Genomic DNA, 20,750 nt, shown 5'->3' with positions numbered 1-20,750 from the left:
GGTTTTCCCGTTATTTTCTCCCGACTCCGATGACCGATTGAGCCTAAATTTTCACAGGTTTGTTATTTTATAATATAAGTTGTGATACACGAAGTGTGGGACTTGGACAATACTGTTCACCGAAAGTGTATAATGGCTTTAAAGGCAGTAGACACTACTTGCTTACTTGCTTGCTTAAGTCGAGTGGTGTCGTCGAATCACAATGGTTCCCCAAGCCTTCCTGTCCCCCATTGCTGACTTGAAATCTGTTGATTCAAGTCACGTGTCCATTTTGAGAATGTCAGTGTAAGTTATTGCCGTTCTACCAGATTTCCTCCTCCCATGCTTAGGGGTCCACAGAACAATATTGGACACTGGTTCATCTTTGCTCCTGACACTACTGGTAACTGTCAAAGACTAGCCTTCACAGTTAGTGTATCTCAACATATGCATAAAATAACAAACCTGTGAAAATTTGAGCTCGATCAGTCATCAAAGTTGCGAGGTAATAATGAAAGAAAAATAACCCTTGTCACATGAAGTTGTGTGCGTTTAGATGGTTGATTTCGAGACCTCAAGTTCTAAATCTGAGGTCTCGAAATCAAATTCATGGAAAATTACTTCTTTCTCCTAAACTATGGCACTTCAGAGGGAGCCGTTTCTCACATAATGTTTTATACCATCAACCTCTCCCCATTACTCGTCGCTAAGAAAGGTTTTATGCTTATAATTATTTTGAGTAATTACCAATAGTGGCCACTGCCTTTAAATGCCTGAAAGGGCTGTAACCATGGCAACAGGCTATATTTTTAAGCGAAGATGCACTTATTGTACTTGCCCCAAGGCCCTTCCACTAAAAAAGTATTTAACATTTCAGTTTTTGACCGTGGGCACTGCCAGATCCTCAGCCTGATGAAGCATTGTGAATGCCACCTTTAAAGGGAAGGTATACGTTTGGTAATTACTTAAAACAAATATTAGCTCAAAAACTGAATTGGTTTTGAGCATTGGGGAGCTGTTGGTTGTGTAAAACATTGTGGGAAACGACTCCCTCTGAAGTAACCTAGTTTTTGAAAAAGGGGTTATTTCTCACTAAAATATTAAAATACTTGTAGCTAGAAGTATTTTATTCCTATCTGAAAGCACACAAATTCATCCAACAAGGGTGTTTTTTTTCATCATTTTCTCCCAACTTTGATGACCAATTGAGCTCAAATTTTCACAGGTTTGTTATTTTATGGTTATGTTGAGATACACCAAGTGAGAACACTGGTCTTTGACAATTGCCAAACGTGTACCTTCCCTTTAAGGCCAAAGTGTTGGGAGCCGGCCATCATAGGGTGCATCGGTCGGTGGCCGCCTCGGTTTAAAACCCTCAGAAATCTACATAACTAAACACAATAAAGCTTTTTCCGAAATGGCGACTTTGGCTACAGCTACGGCTAGATCACGCATATCTGCCTATTCTTCAACACTGACAGACGGCTGATCTAGCCATAGCTGTAGCCGAAGTTGCCATTTTGGACATGCCTTTATACTATGGATAATAACAAAAACTTAAACAAGAATGTCGGACAATCAAGAGTATTTTGTTAAATAATTTAATTAACAAAAGTCGCAAAAAAAACTCAACAAAATTGCATAACAATAAGACAATAGGTTTCGTACCTAGTGGTACTTACAGTACTACTAAACATAACACAACAGAAAGGACTGTCTAGTTTACATGGTAAATCTCTGTAAACAAAAAAAGAGTATGTTAAGTTTTTACAATGTCGATTAGTCATATTAAATCAACAGTAGAAATGTATGTGAACCATACACCGAAAAGAAAACTGTTGGGCATGCCATGAGGTTATTGCAAATACTGGGTACGCACACTCTAGGCCCGATGCTGGTCAAGCTAGACCAGCATGCACCTCATTCAACAGTTAGAGTTTGCAAAAAGGTCTATGGCAAAAATCTCGTCAAGGATTAGTTCCTAGTCATTTGTGTGGGTCCAGCAAGTTTCACTGAAGCTACACAGAAAAGTTCACAACCTTGTTTTCAATACAACACTTTGTTTTGCTTTTTAATTTTGCTCTTTAATTAACAATAAATTACTTTAAGCATGCCATCGATTGTGAATCACAATTTGTGATACATTTTTTTTTAAGACACCATTAACGCCCCCCCCCCCCCCCAACCTCTTTCAAAAACTAGTCATAGATACATACCAGTTGGGTTAGCACTTTATTTTAATTCTTGTTTTTATAAACAAAACCCCCCCCCCAAAAAAAAATGTTTTGGCCAATTCAAATACCAAGCAAAACACAGAACGGTAAACTTCTGCACATGTGACCCTCCAAACAAAAACAGAAATGCATGCACATTGCAAATGTTATGCTACATTTTTTTTTAAGTTGACCCATTTTCCGAGTCTATTTGAAAAAAAAAAAATCCCTTCCCTCTGAGCATTTGACATAGTTAATTCCACGAAGAACACAGATGCCAAAGCAATACATGTACATTTGAACATTTAACATTAGAGTGTTTATTTTATTACCGGTAGTTGTCCCTTTCTTTAGGCCCCTCCCCCCCCCCAAAAAAAAAAAACACATCCCACCACATTTAAGCATTTCACAAAAATGTCCAAATGGCTCTGCATAATACGCCTTACTTAGCATACTTCAACAGTGACAACATTGTGAGATTACAGCAACAAGAATTTGCCCTTGATTTTGAACCCCAAATCCATGAAAATCCAACCAAAGTGGTACTGCATTGCCAAACCACCATGCTGAGCTTCACATGTACAAAGGATAGCAGATACATTTGAGTCTTAGATAGTTCCTGGCTAGTGGATTCCGGACCAATGGATTCTACAAATCTTGAGGAGTTTGGTTCAAGTAAAGCTTGTAACATTTGAACGTAACTGCTTGGCCCTCTAGCCACAGATGCATGAGTTATGATATTTTCTACTGAAATTCTGTTTAACTGATCTTTTCTTTCATTGATGCTAGTGGGTCACAGCGAGCCCCCTCTCAGGGCGAGGACTAGATGAAGCACAGATCCTCCTTGAACTTTGTACTCTTGGGCCGTCTTGTCGTCATTCCTGAAGACAGAAAGAGGAGAGGAAACCACAAATGAGTGTGAATTTACTATATTTATGACCATGCACCATGTGAGGTGCTTTCAATGGCAAATTTTCTTGAATCCAAATTACAGATTACTGATGACGCGTGCAGGCTAGTCTATACGAGAAGTCCCCTCAATCCACTGCAGCTAAAGTAGTAGTACAAGCCGACTTTCTACCTTCTGCCCAGGTAGTAGTTAAAAAGCACAACAGTTCTTTTCAGAACTTAGAAGTTTCCCTAATTCCAAAAAAATCTGCTCTGTGTAGTAGAATAGAGCAAGACAAGTTCTCAAATATACACAGCAAGTTAAGTATATAGACACATGGTGTTACCGCAAACCAAATGTTTCAAAGTTACAATTTTTATCTTCTTATGACTGCCTGTAAGTTGCTTTCTTGTCGCAATGGCCAAATAGATAAAAATTGAAACAACCATTCTAAACAAATCAAGTTTGCGCTACTTGTTTCGCATCTTGCAAGTACCTCAATCAAAGTAACAATAGCGTCAAGATTATTTGGAAGAAACTTTCCCTGGTGAAACTTACATTTGTTTGCCACTGAAGATAAGTCTCTGTTGGGGTGGTGGTATTCCTTCTTTCTCCTCTACTCTTTCCTTTATCCTTTCAACCTAGAAAGCGTATCAGGAACAGAAAGAGTACAAATACAGTATTTAATTTGCAAACTGCACTCAGCGGGCATGGTACTGGGTTTGTAGCAGTGGTGAAAATCAGGAGTCTCCATTGTTATGTTATTGCTATACCTCTGGTAATGAATTCAAGGACGCCTTATTTGAATCACTTATCTAGCTATTTTCCACTAACTAACCCTCCAGAGGAGTATATTTGTACTTGGTCGCATATGTGCCTGGTCACAGGAACACATATCAACAAAATGTGCTGCAAACTGAAGTCAAGATGCAAGTAAAAAGAAGTTGGTGTGGTAGACTATCCGAGGGCGAGTGGATTCAGGCGGCTCCAGAAGATCTCCAAAGACTGAGCTGAGACCACGGTGGCTGGTAGGGTGTTCCAGATACAGATGACAATTGGGAAGAAACTATACTGGTATGAGAGTATTCTACAATGCTGTTGTGTAGCTTGGAAGTCCGAGAAACCTGATCAACTGTGTTGGTTTGACTGAGAACGAAGAATGCAAAATAATTGTTTTGTTTTTTCGATTACCTTATCTGTTGGCTCTATGTCGATTTCAATCTGAGAAATTAAATAAAGAAATAATATATCACCTCATTTTTCTCTGGCAAAATGCAACTTGCATGAAACGGCAATATTTGAAAAGTAGTCCCACAGCACATGCCTTGCAGGAAAATCCTGAATGTTGAAGCGCTATGTATGAGCATTACTAAGTGACTGATATGAACGCTAATAAAGAAGCCACTATCCTATATTATCCAAACTCTCTAATAACATTAACAATAACAATCTTCTTCCTTCACGTGCAATGAAGTTAAAACACAGAACAACCAAAACACAATTGGGCAAACCCCTTTTCTTTGTCTTAGTTAGAAGTAGAGATAAGTGTGAACTGGGGTTTTTTCGCAGTGATTACACAAATATTACAGTCATTTGACCAGTTCGGGATCATTGACCAGTTCGGGATCACTTCAACTTTGCAATAACCAAATAATTATATCACTTCTCATTATTACCAATTTCTGTTGATAAATGTGAAGATTAACAATCATTAAACCAACAAACCCAAAATAAGGTGCCAAACATCATCAGCAAATAAATTATGGCTGTTTTCCTGAAGGTTGTCTGCGAAATTTATTATTTTTTTGTTTAAAAATGTTGGTTGAAAAACACTGTTAAAACTTCTTACCTGTAGAATTCGAGTGCCGGGGCAAAAAATATTTATGTAAAATGATAAGAATGTGTAAAAAGACATTCCTGTAGATACTGTGCAGTCATCTTGTTTTTTTTGAGGTGACGAAGATCCCAAAATCTTCTTTGGACGGGCAGCTTACCCTTGACCAGTTCGGGATCACTCAACATCTCATTGCGTCAAATTGTGCCGCACTAACTTACGAAGTCAGTAAGTATGGTAAAATCATACTACTGCAGTAGAAAGTTTATTTAGTTGATTTTGAGAAACATTACTTCAACAAATTCTTGTAGATTTTTTATTTTGTGAGAAAATTAAACTTGGAGGGGTCAATATTGCTTTTTAGGTTCGCTTCACTTTTTCATTTGCCTTTGCTGTTGTTTTGGGGTTTTGTGGCTGGGTTTTTGCGCTGCTAGTGAGCACACTTGCATGACATTCACTAAAGAAAGGAAGTCCAAGTCCATGCCAACACACCTCTGAAGTTTCGTGTCCTTGAGAGACAGTTTTATGAATGGGACTATGGGTTTGCAACAAAGGGCACTCTACTGATTCAGAATAGATTCAACTGATCCTGAACTGGTCAAACAGGTGACGATACTTTTCTCAAAGCCTCTTCAAAAGAACTAATATTTTTTCGTCAGTGAATACTTGGTGAGTTTTATGACATGTTTAGGTAAACTGATAAACTTTTTTGTTTAAGATATCAAAGAGATTGCAACAAAAAAACAATGTGAATTCAAAAAGTGATCCCGAACTGGTCAAACGACTGTAGCATACCAAAAACTACCTTAAAAAATAATTTAAAAAAGGATTAGGGTTAGAAGTTAGGGCCTATCTATTTTTATTGTTCTTCTTAAAAGCAGTGGACACTATTGGTAGTTACTCAAAATAATAATATCATAAAACCTTTCTTGATTAGGGGCCTACTCGTAATGGGGAGAGGTTGGTAGTATAAAACATTGTGAGAAACAGCTCCCTCTGAAGTGACCTAGTTTTCGAGAAAGAAGTAATTTTCAACGAATTTGATTTTGAGACCTCATATATTTAGAATTTGAGGTCACGAAATCAACTTCAAGCATCTGAAAGCACACAACTTCAAATGACAAGGCAAGGGTCTTTTTTCTTCTCATTATTATCTCGCAACTTTGACGACCGCTTGAGCTCAAACAAATTTTCACAGGTTTGTTATTTTATGCATATGTTGAGATACACACCAAGCCAAGTGAGAAGACTGGTCTTTGATAATAACAAACAATGACCATAGTGTCCACTGTCTTTTAATTTAAGTTTTAGTTAGGGGCCCTAATCTTATTAGCCGTTTCGTAGCGCAGCGCAGCGAAACAGCTCTTGTTTTTGTTAAAGTTTTTTTAGCTGTTTCGTAGCGAAGCGCAGCGAAACAGCTCTTGTTTTTGTTAAAGTTTTTTTTATTATTATTATTATTATTTTTTTTTTTATCTGTCATCTTCAGAAAAATTTCATATAAGTGCTGATTTGCAATGTTCCCAATGAGCAATTGCAATGAAATTTTCAGGGATGAAAGGTATTGGTGCAACGATCATTGCGAAACAAGGATGTCATTATGACATAATCAGAAGTCACGTGACGTCATCTTAAAGGTGTTGTTTTTTAAATGTTTGAAAATTTATAACAAATCAGCCACAAGAGACCGTAGGTTTCTGTTTGCGGGATTGGGGAGGGATAAATAAGGTCTTCATTTTGTTTTGTGTGCGTGACCTCACATGACCTCTACTTCCGGTCGAAACCGGAAGTGGCCCTCTAATTCAAAATTGGAAAAAGATATGAAGTTGCTTTTAACGATGTTAGTGCGTGGCAAGGGTGGGCAGTTCAAAAAAAATACCAATGACGTCACAAAATGCAACGGCGCCCTCTAGTGGCAGGTTGAAAACTCGTCAAAATGGACTTTTTGAAGATGTGTGTGGTGAAGTTTTTTGTAATCACTTCAAATTTTACACACACGTTAACTGTCAGGCAGCCATCATATGTGTGAAGTTTCAGATCAATGACGTCATTGGGGGTCACGTGACGCGGCCTTAAAGGTGCACTTTTTGAACTGATATAACTCTCTAAGTAATTATGCGATTATGTTGAAACTTGGTAGGTTGTTAGATATTGGCAAGCTCTCGTGAATTGTGAAATGACGTCATAGTGACGTCATCACACGATATTTTATGACTTTTTCAATTTTTGCACCTTTAACGAATAAATTGCTATCCGAACATGGTATAATCCAATTTTTTTTTTTTTAATAGACTGGATTAGTAATAACTGCTTTAAAAAAAGATGAAATTTCAAATTAAGTTGACAAAATTTAACCTGTTATTAACGAAACAGCTCTGCATTTGTGCACAAATGCAATCATGTCTAGTTTATTATTAGCTGTTTCGTAGCGAAGCGCAGCGAAACAGCTCTTGTTTTTGTTAAAGTTTTTTTTAATATTATTATTATTAGCTGTTTCGTAGCGAAGCGCAGCGAAACAGCTCTTGTTTTTGTTAAAGTTTTTTTTATTATTATTAGCTGTTTCGTAGCGAAGCGCAGCGAAACAGCTCTTGTTTTTGTTAAAGTTTTTTTAGCTGTTTCGTAGCGAAGCGCAGCGAAACAGCTCTTGTTTTTGTTAAAGTTTTTTTTATTATTATTATTATTTTTTTTTTTTTTATTTGTCATCTTCAGAAAAATTTCATATAAGTGCTGATTTGCAATGTTCCCAAAGAGCAATTGCAATGAAATTTTCAGGGATGAAAGGTATTGGTGCAATGATCATTGCGAAACAAGGATGTCATTATGACATAATCAGAAGTCACGTGACGTCATCTTAAAGGTGTTGTATTTTAAATGTTTGAAAATTTATAACAAATCAGCCACAAGAGACCGTAGGTTTCTGTTTGCGGGATTGGGGAGGAATAAATAAGGTCTTCATTTTGTTTCGTGTGCGTGACCTCACATGACCTCTACTTCCGGTCGAAACCGGAAGTGGCCCTCTAATTCAAAATTGGAAAAAGATATGAAGTTGCTTTTAACGATGTTAGTGCGTGGCAAGGGTGGGCAGTTCAAAAAAAATACCAATGACGTCACAAATTGCAACGGCACCCTCTAGCGGCAGGATGAAAACTCTTCAAAATGGACTTTTTGAAGATGTCTGTGGTGAAGTTTTTTGTAATCACTTTAAATTTTACACACAAGTTAACTGTCAGGCAGCCATCATATGTGTGAAGTTTCAGATCAATGACGTCATCGGGGGTCACGTGACGCGGCCTTAAAGGTGCACTTTTTGAACTAATATAACTCCCTAAGTAATTATGCGATCATGTTGAAACTTGGTAGGTTGTTGGATATTGACAAGTTCTTATGAAATATTAAAGGACGTCATGATGACGTCATCACATGATTTTTTATGATTTTTTCAATTTTTGCACCTTTAACACATAAATTGCTATCTGAATATGGTATAATCCAAATTATTTTTTATTTATGCCACATTGGGTAAAATTGCTTTGAATACCCAACAAATTTAAAACTCAGTTGAGAAATTTGAAATTTTTGTTGACGAAACAGCTCTGCATTTGTGCACAAATGCAATTTAGCTCTAGTTTATTATTATTATTGTTATTTTTTTTATTTGTCATCTTCAGAAAAATTTCATATAAGTGCTGATTTGCAATGTTCCCAATGAGCAATTGCAATGAAATTTTCAGGGATGAAAGGTATTGGTGCAATGATCATTGCGAAACAAGGATGTCATTATGACATAATCAGAAGTCACGTGACGTCATCTTAAAGGTGTTGTATTTTAAATGTTTGAAAATTTATAACAAATCAGCCACAAGAGACCGTAGGTTTCTGTTTGCGGGATTGGGGAGGAATAAATAAGGTCTTCATTTTGTTTCGTGTGCGTGACCTCACATGACCTCTATTTCCGGTCGAAACCGGAAGTGGCCCTCTAATTCAAAATTGGAAAAAGATATGAAGTTGCTTTTAACGATGTTAGTGCGTGGCAAGGGTGGGCAGTTCAAAAAAAATACCAATGACGTCACAAAATGCAACGGCGCCCTCTAGCGGCAGGTTGAAAACTCGTCAAAATGGACTTTTTGAAGATGTGTGTGGTGAAGTTTTTTGTAATCACTTCAAATTTTACACACATGTTAACTGACAGGCAGCCATTATATGTGTGAAGCTTCAGATCAATGACGTCATTGGGGGTCACGTGACGCGGCCTTAAAGGTGCACTTTTTGAACTAATATAACTCTCTAAGTAATTATGCGATTATGTTGAAACTTAGTAGGTTGTTAGATATTGGCAAGCTCTCGTGAATTGTGAAATGACGTCATAGTGACGTCATCACACGATATTTTATGATTTTTTCAATTTTTGCACCTTTAACGAATAAATTGCTATCCGAACATGGTATAATCCAATTTTTTTTTTTTTAATAGCCTGGATTAGTCATAACTGCTTTAAAAAAAGAATAAATTTCAAATTCAGTTGACAAAATTTAAATTGTTATTAACGAAACAGCTCTGCATTTGTGCACAAATGCAATCATGTCTAGTTTATTATTAGCTGTTTCGTAGCGAAGCGCAGCGAAACAGCTCTTGTTTTTGTTAAAGTTTTTTTTATTATTATTATTTTTTTTTTTTTTTTTATTTGTCATCTTCAGAAAAATTTCATATAAGTGCTGATTTGCAATGTTCCCAAAGAGCAATTGCAATGAAATTTTCAGGGATGAAAGGTATTGGTGCAATGATCATTGCGAAACAAGGATGTCATTATGACATAATCAGAAGTCACGTGACGTCATCTTAAAGGTGTTGTATTTTAAATGTTTGAAAATTTATAACAAATCAGCCACAAGAGACCGTAGGTTTCTGTTTGCGGGATTGGGGAGGAATAAATAAGGTCTTCATTTTGTTTCGTGTGCGTGACCTCACATGACCTCTACTTCCGGTCGAAACCGGAAGTGGCCCTCTAATTCAAAATTGGAAAAAGATATGAAGTTGCTTTTAACGATGTTAGTGCGTGGCAAGGGTGGGCAGTTCAAAAAAAATACCAATGACGTCACAAATTGCAACGGCGCCCTCTAGCGGCAGGATGAAAACTCTTCAAAATGGACTTTTTGAAGATGTCTGTGGTGAAGTTTTTTGTAATCACTTCAAATTTTACACACAAGTTAACTGTCAGGCAGCCATCATATGTGTGAAGTTTCAGATCAATGACGTCATCGGGGGTCACGTGACGCGGCCTTAAAGGTGCACTTTTTGAACTAATATAACTCCCTAAGTAATTACGCGATCATGTTGAAACTTGGTAGGTTGTTGGATATTGACAAGTTCTTATGAAATATTAAAGGACGTCATGATGACGTCATCACATGATTTTTTATGATTTTTTCAATTTTTGCACCTTTAACACATAAATTGCTATCTGAATATGGTATAATCCAAATTATTTTTTATTTATGCCACATTGGGTAAAATTGCTTTGAATACCCAACAAATTTAAAACTCAGTTGAGAAATTTGAAATTTTTGTTGACGAAACAGCTCTGCATTTGTGCACAAATGCAATTTAGCTCTAGTTATTATTATTATTATTTTTTTTTTTTTTATTTGTCATCTTCAGAAAAATTCCATATAAGTTCTGATTTGCAATGTTCCCAAAGAGCAATTGCAATGAAATTTTCAGGGATGAAAGGTATTGGTGCAATGATCATTGCGAAACAAGGATGTCATTATGACATAATCAGAAGTCACGTGACGTCATCTTAAAGGTGTTGTATTTTAAATGTTTGAAAATTTATAACAAATCAGCCCCAAACCGTGGGTTTCTGTTTGCGGGATTGGGGAGGGATAAATAAGGTCTTCATTTTGTTTCGTGTGCGTGACCTCACATGACCTCTACTTCCGGTCGAAACCGGAAGTGGCCCTCTAATTCAAAATTGGAAAAAGATATGAAGTTGCTTTTAACGATGTTAGTGCGTGGCAAGGGTGGGCAGTTCAAAAAAAATACCAATGACGTCACAAAATGCAACAGCGCCCTCTAGCGGCAGGTTGAAAACTCGTCAAAATGGACTTTTTGAAGATGTGTGTGGTGAAGTTTTTTGTAATCACTTCAAATTTTACACACACGTTAACTGTCAGGCAGCCATCATATGTGTGAAGTGTCAGATCAATGACGTCATTGGGGGTCACGTGACGCGGCCTTAAAGGTGCACTTTTTGAACTAATATAACTCTCTAAGTAATTATGCGATTATGTTGAAACTTGGTAGGTTGTTAGATATTGGCAAGCTCTCGTGAATTGTGAAATGACGTCATAATGACGTCATCACACGATATTTTATGATTTTTTCAATTTTTGCACCTTTAACGAATAAATTGCTATCCGAACATGGTATAATCCAAAAATTTTTTTTTTAATAGCCTGGATTAGTCATAACTGCTTTAAAAAAAGAATAAATTTCAAATTCAGTTGACAAAATTTAAATTGTTATTAACGAAACAGCTCTGCATTTGTGCACAAATGCAATCATGTCTAGTTTTATTTATTTTTATTTTTATTTTGTTAATTTTTTTTTTTTTATAGTAGATTATACTTGTAACAAATGAAAAGGTGGTGGCAGGATGCAGAATTTTTTCCATTAAAGTCTATCATTTTAACAAAAAGAAGATCCTGTCCACAATGAAAAAATAGGTCGACTTGACCAGGCTAGGCGCACAATACATACCTCCTTCCCCGTCAGCGTCTGTAAAAAAAAACCAGACAAGAACAAATAGTTACATTTTAAATACTGTTTATGAACAAAGACTAAGAATCATCAAATGGTTTTTGTATTAACCTAAAAAAGGAATGACTTACCTTTACTTTGATCAACATTTTTTATTTGATTTTGACGATACGGGCAGAGAATTTTATTGTCGAATCTCCTGGAAATGGAACAACCCGGCGGCAGATTAAAATGGCCGTGTCCGAATGTTTCGACTTCGGCTGCGGCTGCGGCCGCTGGCATGCGCGCCATTTTGAAGTTGAGTCCGAATGTTTTTTTCTTTTGGCTGCGGCCGTGGCTGCGGCCGTGACGTCACAGATTTCAAGCCACAAAAGCGGAGGTACGTGACTTGATTGTGGCCGGGACGCCATTTTGTTTATAGTGTGTGTGTGTGGCGTGTGGTGTGTCGTCTGCTGCTACGTGCTACTGCTACATATATTTATGATGGGACTAGAAACTGTACTACATACTTCTGCTAAAGCTGCTACAGGTGAAACCTTCAAGTGTAAGTGATGTTTAGATAAAGAAGAAGACGACATGTGATAATTATGTCACACTTTTCGTGTTGTATTGCTATTTCGGGTGTGTTTTGTTGTTGACAATAACTCACAACCCAAACCTACCCTAGCGTTGCTCGTTTCGTTTTGTACGAAATTATCATCATCCTGGGATTCCTGTCATCTGTTTATTGCAATCAAGAACAGACAGTCGTGACATAACGATTGGGTTTTTAATAATAAACATGATAAACTTAGGCAAAATTGTGTTAATGTAAAAAATGTAATGTGGTTAGTGGTCTTACTCTTAGAATATTTTAGTTAACTGTAGGACCATGGAACTGGGTCCTGATTGGTGAGCTATGTAGAGCTGAGATTGAAGGGCTGGTTGGGCTTTCCAGTTTCACTGGTAATATTTGCTATGGTAAAAATAAAACACAATTGTCATGGTGGTAACTGAAAATTACTTTCATACTTTAACTTCAGGAATTAAAACACCCCTCAACTAGGGAAGGATGGAAGATGAAATGTGCAGCCGTAGGCCTATATCATGGCCCTTTTATGAAGACATGACCTCTCCATGCCCGGTGTACTGTCATCTTTGGTGTTTGGAGGAGTACGAGGATGACCAGTAAAATCTTTATGGTAAGAACAGGAGGAACAGCCACCCAAAAAAACCCAAAGCATCTGTATTATATGACATGATGATGGATGGAGCAGAACAACTCCAGTAGCCGATTTCACAAAGCGATACGATTATCCTATCTCTTACTCGTCCTAGGATGGGTTAGATGCGTCCTTACGTCTTCAGATACAGAATTTGGAAAGTTCATTCTTAAGTTCTACTGTAAGTCAGGTTTTCGACTACTCAGAAACCAGCTATGACTAGGGCCCAGTTTCACACAGAGTAACAAACTAGTTGTACATGCTAATAAATTTTGTGACAATGTTTTACTAATCTCTCTAAAATGATGCAAAGGAATTGTTATGAGGGCCTTGAGATCGGTTTTGCGATGGTCGTCCAATGAATATCTTGACGCAGCGATTGTAAAAACACAGTTTATATGCCTTATAGAGCGGCAGCCCAGAGCACTTTGGTTAAAGGAACGAGGTACCAATATTTGAGTACAGGAACATTTAGTGGATAACCTGACATAATCAGATATGGATGTCTGCCAGGGACCCCCCGCTGTGTGTAGCACGTGGACCCCCAACAAAGAGGCAAAATAATGGGCTGAATCAAACATTCTAGGTACCACATGAAATCAAGTGGAAATGGTCATTAACATCATGCTTAGTAAAAAATATCAACCGCCAGACAAATTGTCTGCTGCATTAGGCCTGCCAGACACCCCCTCCCCCAAATATTTAGTGTACAAACCTATGGGTTGAAATTCACCAGTTGTCAAATTACCTCAGATTTACATGAAACTTTGTTTAACTGTTCCACTATGGCTAAAATGAACACAAACCAAAAATTAAATCCATACTCCATATCGTTTCCGAGATACAGCCTCTTAAAAAATGCTAAAATCTCCCCCTTTTGGCGCTCCGCCCCCGAACGACCGCGCGTCGTGGTGATATTCTTTTCAAACGTTAAGAGCCCGTAATTTAATAACGACACCAGCTGTGTGGCTAAAAATTGTATGCTATTTAAGTTGTGGCCCTTGATTCATAATTTGGCTGCACTGGGCCTGACAGACACCCCCACCCCCGGGGTAAAACATCGGCGGAACAACCTAAAACCAAATTGAAATTACCAATAGTCCTAATGCACAATTCTTAACAGAAGACAATATCAGCCGCCAGACAATGTTTTGCTGCATTGGGCGCGGCCCGACAGACACATATACCCTCCCCGGGTTAAACATCAAAGGAACCACCTGAAACCAAGTTGAAATGACCAATAGCAATAATCTTAATACAAGTATCAACTGCCAGACAGCAGTTTTGCTGCATTGGGACCGACAGACACCTCCCCTCCCCTGGGGTAAACATCAAAGGAACCACCTGAATTTAAGTTGAAATGACCAATAGCAATATTCTTAATACAAGTATCAAGTGCCAGACAGCAGTTTTGCTGCATTGGGCCCGACAGATGCCTCCCCTCCCCCGGGGTAAACATCAAAGGAACCACCTGAATTTAAGTTGAAATGACCAATAACAATATTCTTAATACCAGTATCAACTGCTGCATTGGGCCCGGCAGACACCTCCCCTCCCCGGGGTAAACATCAAAGGCCCCAAGTGAAATTAAGTTGAAATGACCAATAACAATATTCTTAATACAAGTATCAACTGCCAGACAGCAGTTTTGCTGCATTGGGCCCGGCAGACACCCCCTCCCCCTGGGTTAAACATCAAAGGAACCACCTGAAATTAAGTTGAAATGACCAATAACAATATTCTTAATACAAGTATCAACTGCCAGACAACAGTTTTGCTGCATTGGGCCCGACAGACACCTCCCCTTCCCCGGGGTAAACATCAAAGGACCACCTGAAATTAAGTTTAAATGACCAATAACAATAATATTCTTAATACCAGTATCAACTGCCAGACAACAGTTTTGCTGCATTGGGCCCGGCAGACACCTCCCCTCCCCCTGGGTTAAACATCAAAGGAACCACCTGAAATTAAGTTGAAATGACCAATAACAATATTCTTACCACCATTATCAACTGCCATACAACAGTTTTGCTGCATTGGGCCCGGCAGACACCTCCCCTCCCCCTGGGTTAAACATCAAAGGAACCACCTGAAATTAAGTTGAAATGACCGAAAACAATATTCTTAATACAAGTATCAACTGCCAGACAACAGTTTTGCTGCATTGGGCCCGGCAGACACCTCCCCTCCCCCTGGGTTAAACATCAAAGGAACCACCTGAAATTAAGTTGAAATGACCGAAAACAATATTCTTAATACCAGTATCAACTGCCAGACAACAGTTTTGCTGCATTGGGCCCGACAGACACCTCCCCGTCCCCGGGGTAAACATCAAAGGACCACCTGAAATTAAGTTGAAATGACCAATAACAATATTCTTACCACCATTATCAACTGCCATACAACAGTTTTGCTGCATTGGGTTCGGCAGACAACCCCACTCCCCCGGTGTGGCGGTTTCAACTTTCCGCCGTGTTCAGTTTTCCGAAATGACCAAATCCGGTAACATAGCGTCATGCGACACCTGCGCGCAGCAACCGAAAGAAGTCAATACTGTTATGCTTTATTGAGTCCCGGAAAACTGAATACGGCGGAAAACTGAAACCGCCACACCGGGTTTTACGCATCAGAGGAACCACCTGAAACCAAGTTGAAATGACCAATAACAATATTCTTAATACCAGTACCAATCACCAGACGAAAGTTTTGCTGCATTGGGCCCGGCAGACACCTTCCCTCCCCGGGTTAACATCAGAGAAACCACTTCAAACCAAGTTGAAATGACCAATTTACACTCTTCTTAATACAAGTATCATAACACGCCAGACAAAAAATTGGTGCATTGGGCACGCCAGACACCCCCACCCCCTTGGTTTAAGAATATTGTTATTTGTAATTTCAACTTGGTTTTAGGTCGTTCCTTTGAAGTTTAACCCCGGGGTTGGGGAGGTGTCTGCCGGGCCCAATGAAGAATCATAAAAATGTCTGGCGGTTGATACTTCCGTTTGTATTAAGAATATTGTTATTGGTTATTTCAACTTAGTTTTAGGCGGTTCTTCTAAAACCCGAGGGAGTGGGGTTGTCTGCCGGGCCCAATGCAGCAAAACTTTCGTCTGGCAGTTGATACTTTTATTAAGAATATTGTTATTGGCCTTTTCAACTTGGTTTCAGGTGGTTCATTTGACGTTTAACCCGGGGGGGGGGGGGGGGGGGGGGAGTTGTCTACCGGGCCCAATGCAGCCAAACTGTTGTCTGGCAGTTGATACTTGTATTAAGAATATTGTTATTGGTCATTTCAACTTGGTTTCAGGGGGTTCCTCTGATGTTTAACCCGGGGGGGGGGGGGGGGGGGGGAGTTGTCTGCCGGGCCAAATGCAACAAAACTTTCGTCTGGCAGTTGATATCTGGCAGTTGATACTTGTATTAAGAATAATATTGTATTGGTCACATTTCAACTTGGTTTCAGTGGTTCCTCTGATGTTTAACCCGGGGAAGGGAGCTGTGTCTGCCGGGCCAAATGCAGCAAAACGTTCGTCTGGTGGTGATTGATACTGGACGTCAAAGAATAGTGTGTTTGGTCATTACTTGGTTTCAGGTGATTCCTTTGTTTAACCCGGGTAAGGGAGGTGTCTGCCGGGCAAAACATTTGTCCGGCGCCTGATAATGTCTTGTGTTAAGAATAGTGCAAAAGGCCTTGGTAATTTCAACTTGGTTTTAGGTCGTTCCTCCGATGTTGAACCCCGGGGGTGGGGGTGTCTGGTAGGCCCAATGCAGCCAAATTATGACTCAAGGGCCATAACTTAAATAGTATACACCTTTCAGCCGCAAAGCTGGTGTCGTTATTAAATTACGGGCTTAACGTTTGAAAGAATACCACCACGACGCGCGGTGTCGGCCGGGGGCGGAGCTCCAAAAGGGGGAGATTTTAGTATATTGTAAGAGGCTGTATCTCAAAAACGACATGGAGTATGGATTTAATTTTTGGTTTGTGTTCATTTTAGCCATAGTGGAACAGTTAACCAAAGTTTCATGTAAATCTGAGGTAATTTGACACTAAATATTTGCGGAAGGGGGTGTCTGGCAGGCCTAATGCAGCAGAAAATTTGTCTGGCGGTTGATTTTGTTTACTTAGTATCATGGTAATGACCATTTCCACTTGGTTTCATGTGGTACCTAGAATGTTTGATTCAGCCCATTATTTTGCCTCTTTGTTGGGGGTCCATGCGCCACATGCAGCGGGGGGTCCCCGGCAGACATCCATATCTGATTATGTCAGGTTATCCACTAAACGTTCCCGTCGTCAAATATTGGTACCTCGTTCCTTTAACCAAAGTGCTCTGGGCTGCCGGTCTATTAGTGATGATGTCTATAAACCGTGTTTTTTAGAATCATGCGTCAACATTTCCGACGTCAACATTTCCAACGACTATAAACCTTCTTTAAAGGCAGTGGACACTATTGGTTATTGCTCAAAATAATTATTAGCATAAAACCTTACTTGGTAACGAGTAATGAGGAGAGGGTGATACTGTATACGCGTGGGTCGTGTGGTGTGATTACACGCACCACGCACAGTGTATACAGGTGGGTTTACAACGGCGTCTTTTTCGGAGTGAATAATGCGACTGCCTTGAGCAAGGATAGTGATAGTATAAAACATTGTGAGAAACAGCTCTCTCAGTTTTTGAGAAAGAAGTAATTTTTTCACGAATGTGATTTCGAGACCTTAGAACTAGATTTTGAGGTCTCAAAATCAAGCATCTGAAAGCACACAATTTTGTGTGACAAGGGTGTTTTTTCTTTCATAGTTATCTCGCAACTTCAAAGACCAATTGAGCTCAAATTTTCACAGATTTGTTATTTTATCAAATGTTGAAATACACTAATTACCAATGGTGTCCATTGTCTTTAAGTTGGATTTTTAGTTTGGTTGCTAAATACCTTGGACAGTTTCCAGGTACTGATTGGTCAAAATCTGATCACAAGGGGATGTATTAACGGATGATAGTTTCAAGTTATCAAAAAAGCGTGAGTAGAATACAGATAAATATAGCACTTCCTTATATGCGTTCCATATCCAACCAGGCTGATGGGACGCAGATGCACTATATTTTTCTGTATTGCACTCTCGCGATTGTGATAACGAATTTAAGTCAATAAGGTTAGGTGAAATGTTTTTGCTTTTGGTTTTTCACACGCGAAGTTTACAATGTAATTTTTGAACTGACTGATCGTATACAGAGCATGACGTATTGACACTTAAAGCCATTGGACCCTTTCGGTACAGAAAAAAAAAAAAAAAAGTTCACAGATTTACAAATAATTAACAGGGTTTACAGAAGGTAATGGTGAAAGACTTCTCTTGAAATATTAGTCCATGAAATGCTTTACTTTTTGAGAAAACAGTAAAACAATATAAATTCTCGTTAGCGAGAATTACGGATTTGTTATAAACACATGTCATGACACGGCGAAACGCGCGAAAACAGGAGTGGGTTTTCCCGTTACTTTCTCCCGACTCCGATGTCCGATTGAGCCTAAATTTCCACAGGATTGTTATTTTATATATAAGTTGTGATACACGAAGTGTGGGACTTGGACAATACTGTTTACCGAAAGTGTATAATGGCTTTAAGCTGTTTATTTCGTTAAAAAGGTATTTACTAATGGGAATAACAGTGCGAAGACCGTTAACAGCACCAGCCACCAACCCGGTCATTATGCGCAGTGAAGACCGTGTTCTCGCACTGTTATTCCCTAATTGGTTAAACTATGGGCAATGCTCTATAAACTTGTATTATGTTGGCCTATAAAAGGCAAAGCTGGTGAAAATAAACCTCACGTCTCAAAAGTTAAATTTATCTCCTGTGTCTTAATTAATTGTTGATTGTGTGATTATTGGTAGTCTGGGACAAGGGGTGTGCTCCACAGTAATCCACATCAATTCCCACCCAATCGCCCTACCCACCCATTGGACCTACTGGCCAAACCAGAGGTTGCTTGGCTATGTTTGTTACAATATTGTTTAATTAAAATAGATGTAATACTAGGTTTTGGAAGAATATTAGAACACTGATGAAAGCACTGTCGGGGGTTTTTTAGTTCTGCAGGGGAAAAAATCCACAGGCTAAGTAATTACTGAGGTAGGATTACATTTATTTTAAAATGTTTGCTGTACCCATTGTCAATAAACATCATTATCGAACTGGTCTCTTGACATCTGGTGTAGATCTGCTCTAATAATTATGCGGGAGGTCTTGGGTTAAACTCACCGGAGTAGTAAGCCTGTGAATTCTTTCCTACAGGACTCAGAAAGCATCTAGTATAACAGTGCTTGATTATCATTACACACCAGTTGGGCATGGGTCAACCAAAATAATTTTATTTTAAAAAGGTTGTTTTATTTTGGTGTTTATAAAAAAAATGTGTTAATTGTTCACTTTTCAATGTTGAAATCCCTAAATAAAACATGACACTATACTTCAACAAATAGATTTAAACTAAAATTCTACTTGAGAGGTAGAAATAGAGAAATGTTGAGCCCCCCCCCCCCCCCCCCCCAACTTCAAAATTTACGCCGTTCACATCACTCAGTCCAATCGTGCATGTTGTTTGTTTGCATTAGCAGACGAACAACACATGTACGTATGCAAAACACTCATTTCACCGCTTGAGGGCGGCACACGAAGTCACAGCCGCGTCCGTTTTTGTTGGCCGCGTCATGCCACGGCCGCTAGACGCTGCCAAAGCCGCGGTCGCAGCCAGCGGCCACAGTCGAAACATTCGGACACGCATGAAAATTCTAGTTGCTTCAGACAGTCCGGCACCCTGTAGCACAAAGTAAACAACTAAACAATCAAGCAGTTCTAGCGCCAGACTATTTTAACGCGAAGTACACGGTCAAAAATATCGCACAGTTATCCGTAGTTATAAGTAACGACCATCATGATTGGTCAATTTTTTCATACGGAAAGAATGTCCCGGAAAAGTTTTTCGAAAGTGCAGAAATCGTGTATCGGCTCATGTGCAGTGCACAAACGCCTGGACGCAAGATACTACTTATTGACCCAAAGCATAACTTTTTTTTTAACTGTTGATTAAACGTACCACGGTTTTCACAATGCCTGCTCCAGTGTCTCAAAAATGTGTAAGATGAGAAAAGAAGAAATCTGTCTAAAATCAGAGCTTTGTGCATCTCCTGCTGCCAGATACTTTTCCCTTCATCACGGTCCCATTATTTTGTCCCCACTGGTGCGCGGATCCGGACCATCCAAGTGCGTATGACGTTCAGGTACGTTCATGGCCTTGTTGAACGAATTTGTGTGCTTTCAGATAGGAATAAAAGACTTCTAGCTAGAAGTCTTTTAATATTTTAGTGAGGAATTACCTCTTTCTCAAAAAGTAGGTTACTTCAGAGGGAGTCGTTTCCCACAATGTTTTATACTATCAATTCAATTCAATTCAATTCAAGAATACATTTTATTTCCTCGCTCTCATAAAAGAATAACAACAGTTATATGTATTACGGAGTGAAGCAAAACATTTCTTTAAGAGTAATATGAATAAATAAATAGAGTACGGGCCGTTTGGTAAGCATGAGCTTGTAAACAAAAACAAAAACAGCCAGACAGACAAGAAAACGAGACAACCAGACAGACAGACAGACAAACAGACAAAAGGACAGATGAACACATGACACAACGATATAGAAGCAACAAGATGGCAGAACAGTTTAAGCTGAAAATAAATAAGACAAGTATTGATGAGATGGATGTGGTTCAATTACATAGGATGGGAAGCTAGGATACATAATCGGAGATAATGTCACGTTTGAAAGCAGACTTAAAAAGACACTGACCGCTTAGATCTACTGC

General features: G+C 38.9%; 1 protein-coding gene and 1 long non-coding RNA gene across 2 annotated transcripts; one reads left to right on the top strand and one right to left on the bottom strand.

Annotated features, from left to right (window-relative positions):
- Positions 1-1,549: 1,549 nt before the first annotated feature.
- On the bottom strand, positions 1,550-11,952 carry LOC139935141 (ubiquitin-like protein NEDD8). Its single transcript, XM_071929614.1, has 5 exons — positions 11,803-11,952; positions 11,672-11,689; positions 4,273-4,302; positions 3,640-3,722; positions 1,550-3,073 (listed from the first exon to the last, which is right to left on the bottom strand). Exons 1-5 carry the CDS (start codon positions 11,818-11,820, stop codon positions 2,986-2,988), a joined length of 237 nt encoding a protein of 78 aa, XP_071785715.1. The 5' UTR covers positions 11,821-11,952; the 3' UTR covers positions 1,550-2,985.
- A 157-nt stretch (positions 11,953-12,109) lies between these two features.
- On the top strand, positions 12,110-18,697 carry LOC139934973 (uncharacterized). The gene is made up of 3 exons (XR_011785744.1): positions 12,110-12,215; positions 12,694-12,852; positions 16,343-18,697. It is a non-coding gene; the product is annotated as an uncharacterized lncRNA (long non-coding RNA).
- Positions 18,698-20,750: the final 2,053 nt, after the last annotated feature.

Source organism: Asterias amurensis, chromosome 3 (assembly GCF_032118995.1).
Source record: "Asterias amurensis chromosome 3, ASM3211899v1".
Lineage (NCBI taxonomy): Eukaryota > Metazoa > Echinodermata > Asteroidea > Forcipulatida > Asteriidae > Asterias > Asterias amurensis.
Note: the sequence above shows the minus strand (reverse complement) of the source record. Positions and strands in the feature narration are given on the sequence as shown.

Coding starts and splice junctions, on each gene's coding strand:
- LOC139935141 (XM_071929614.1), bottom strand. Junction 3,723..4,272: donor ACATAGAGCCAACAGATAAG/GTAATCGAAAAA, acceptor TACGCTTTCTAG/GTTGAAAGGATAAAGGAAAG. Junction 3,074..3,639: donor ATCTTCAGTGGCAAACAAAT/GTAAGTTTCACC, acceptor TTCTGTCTTCAG/GAATGACGACAAGACGGCCC.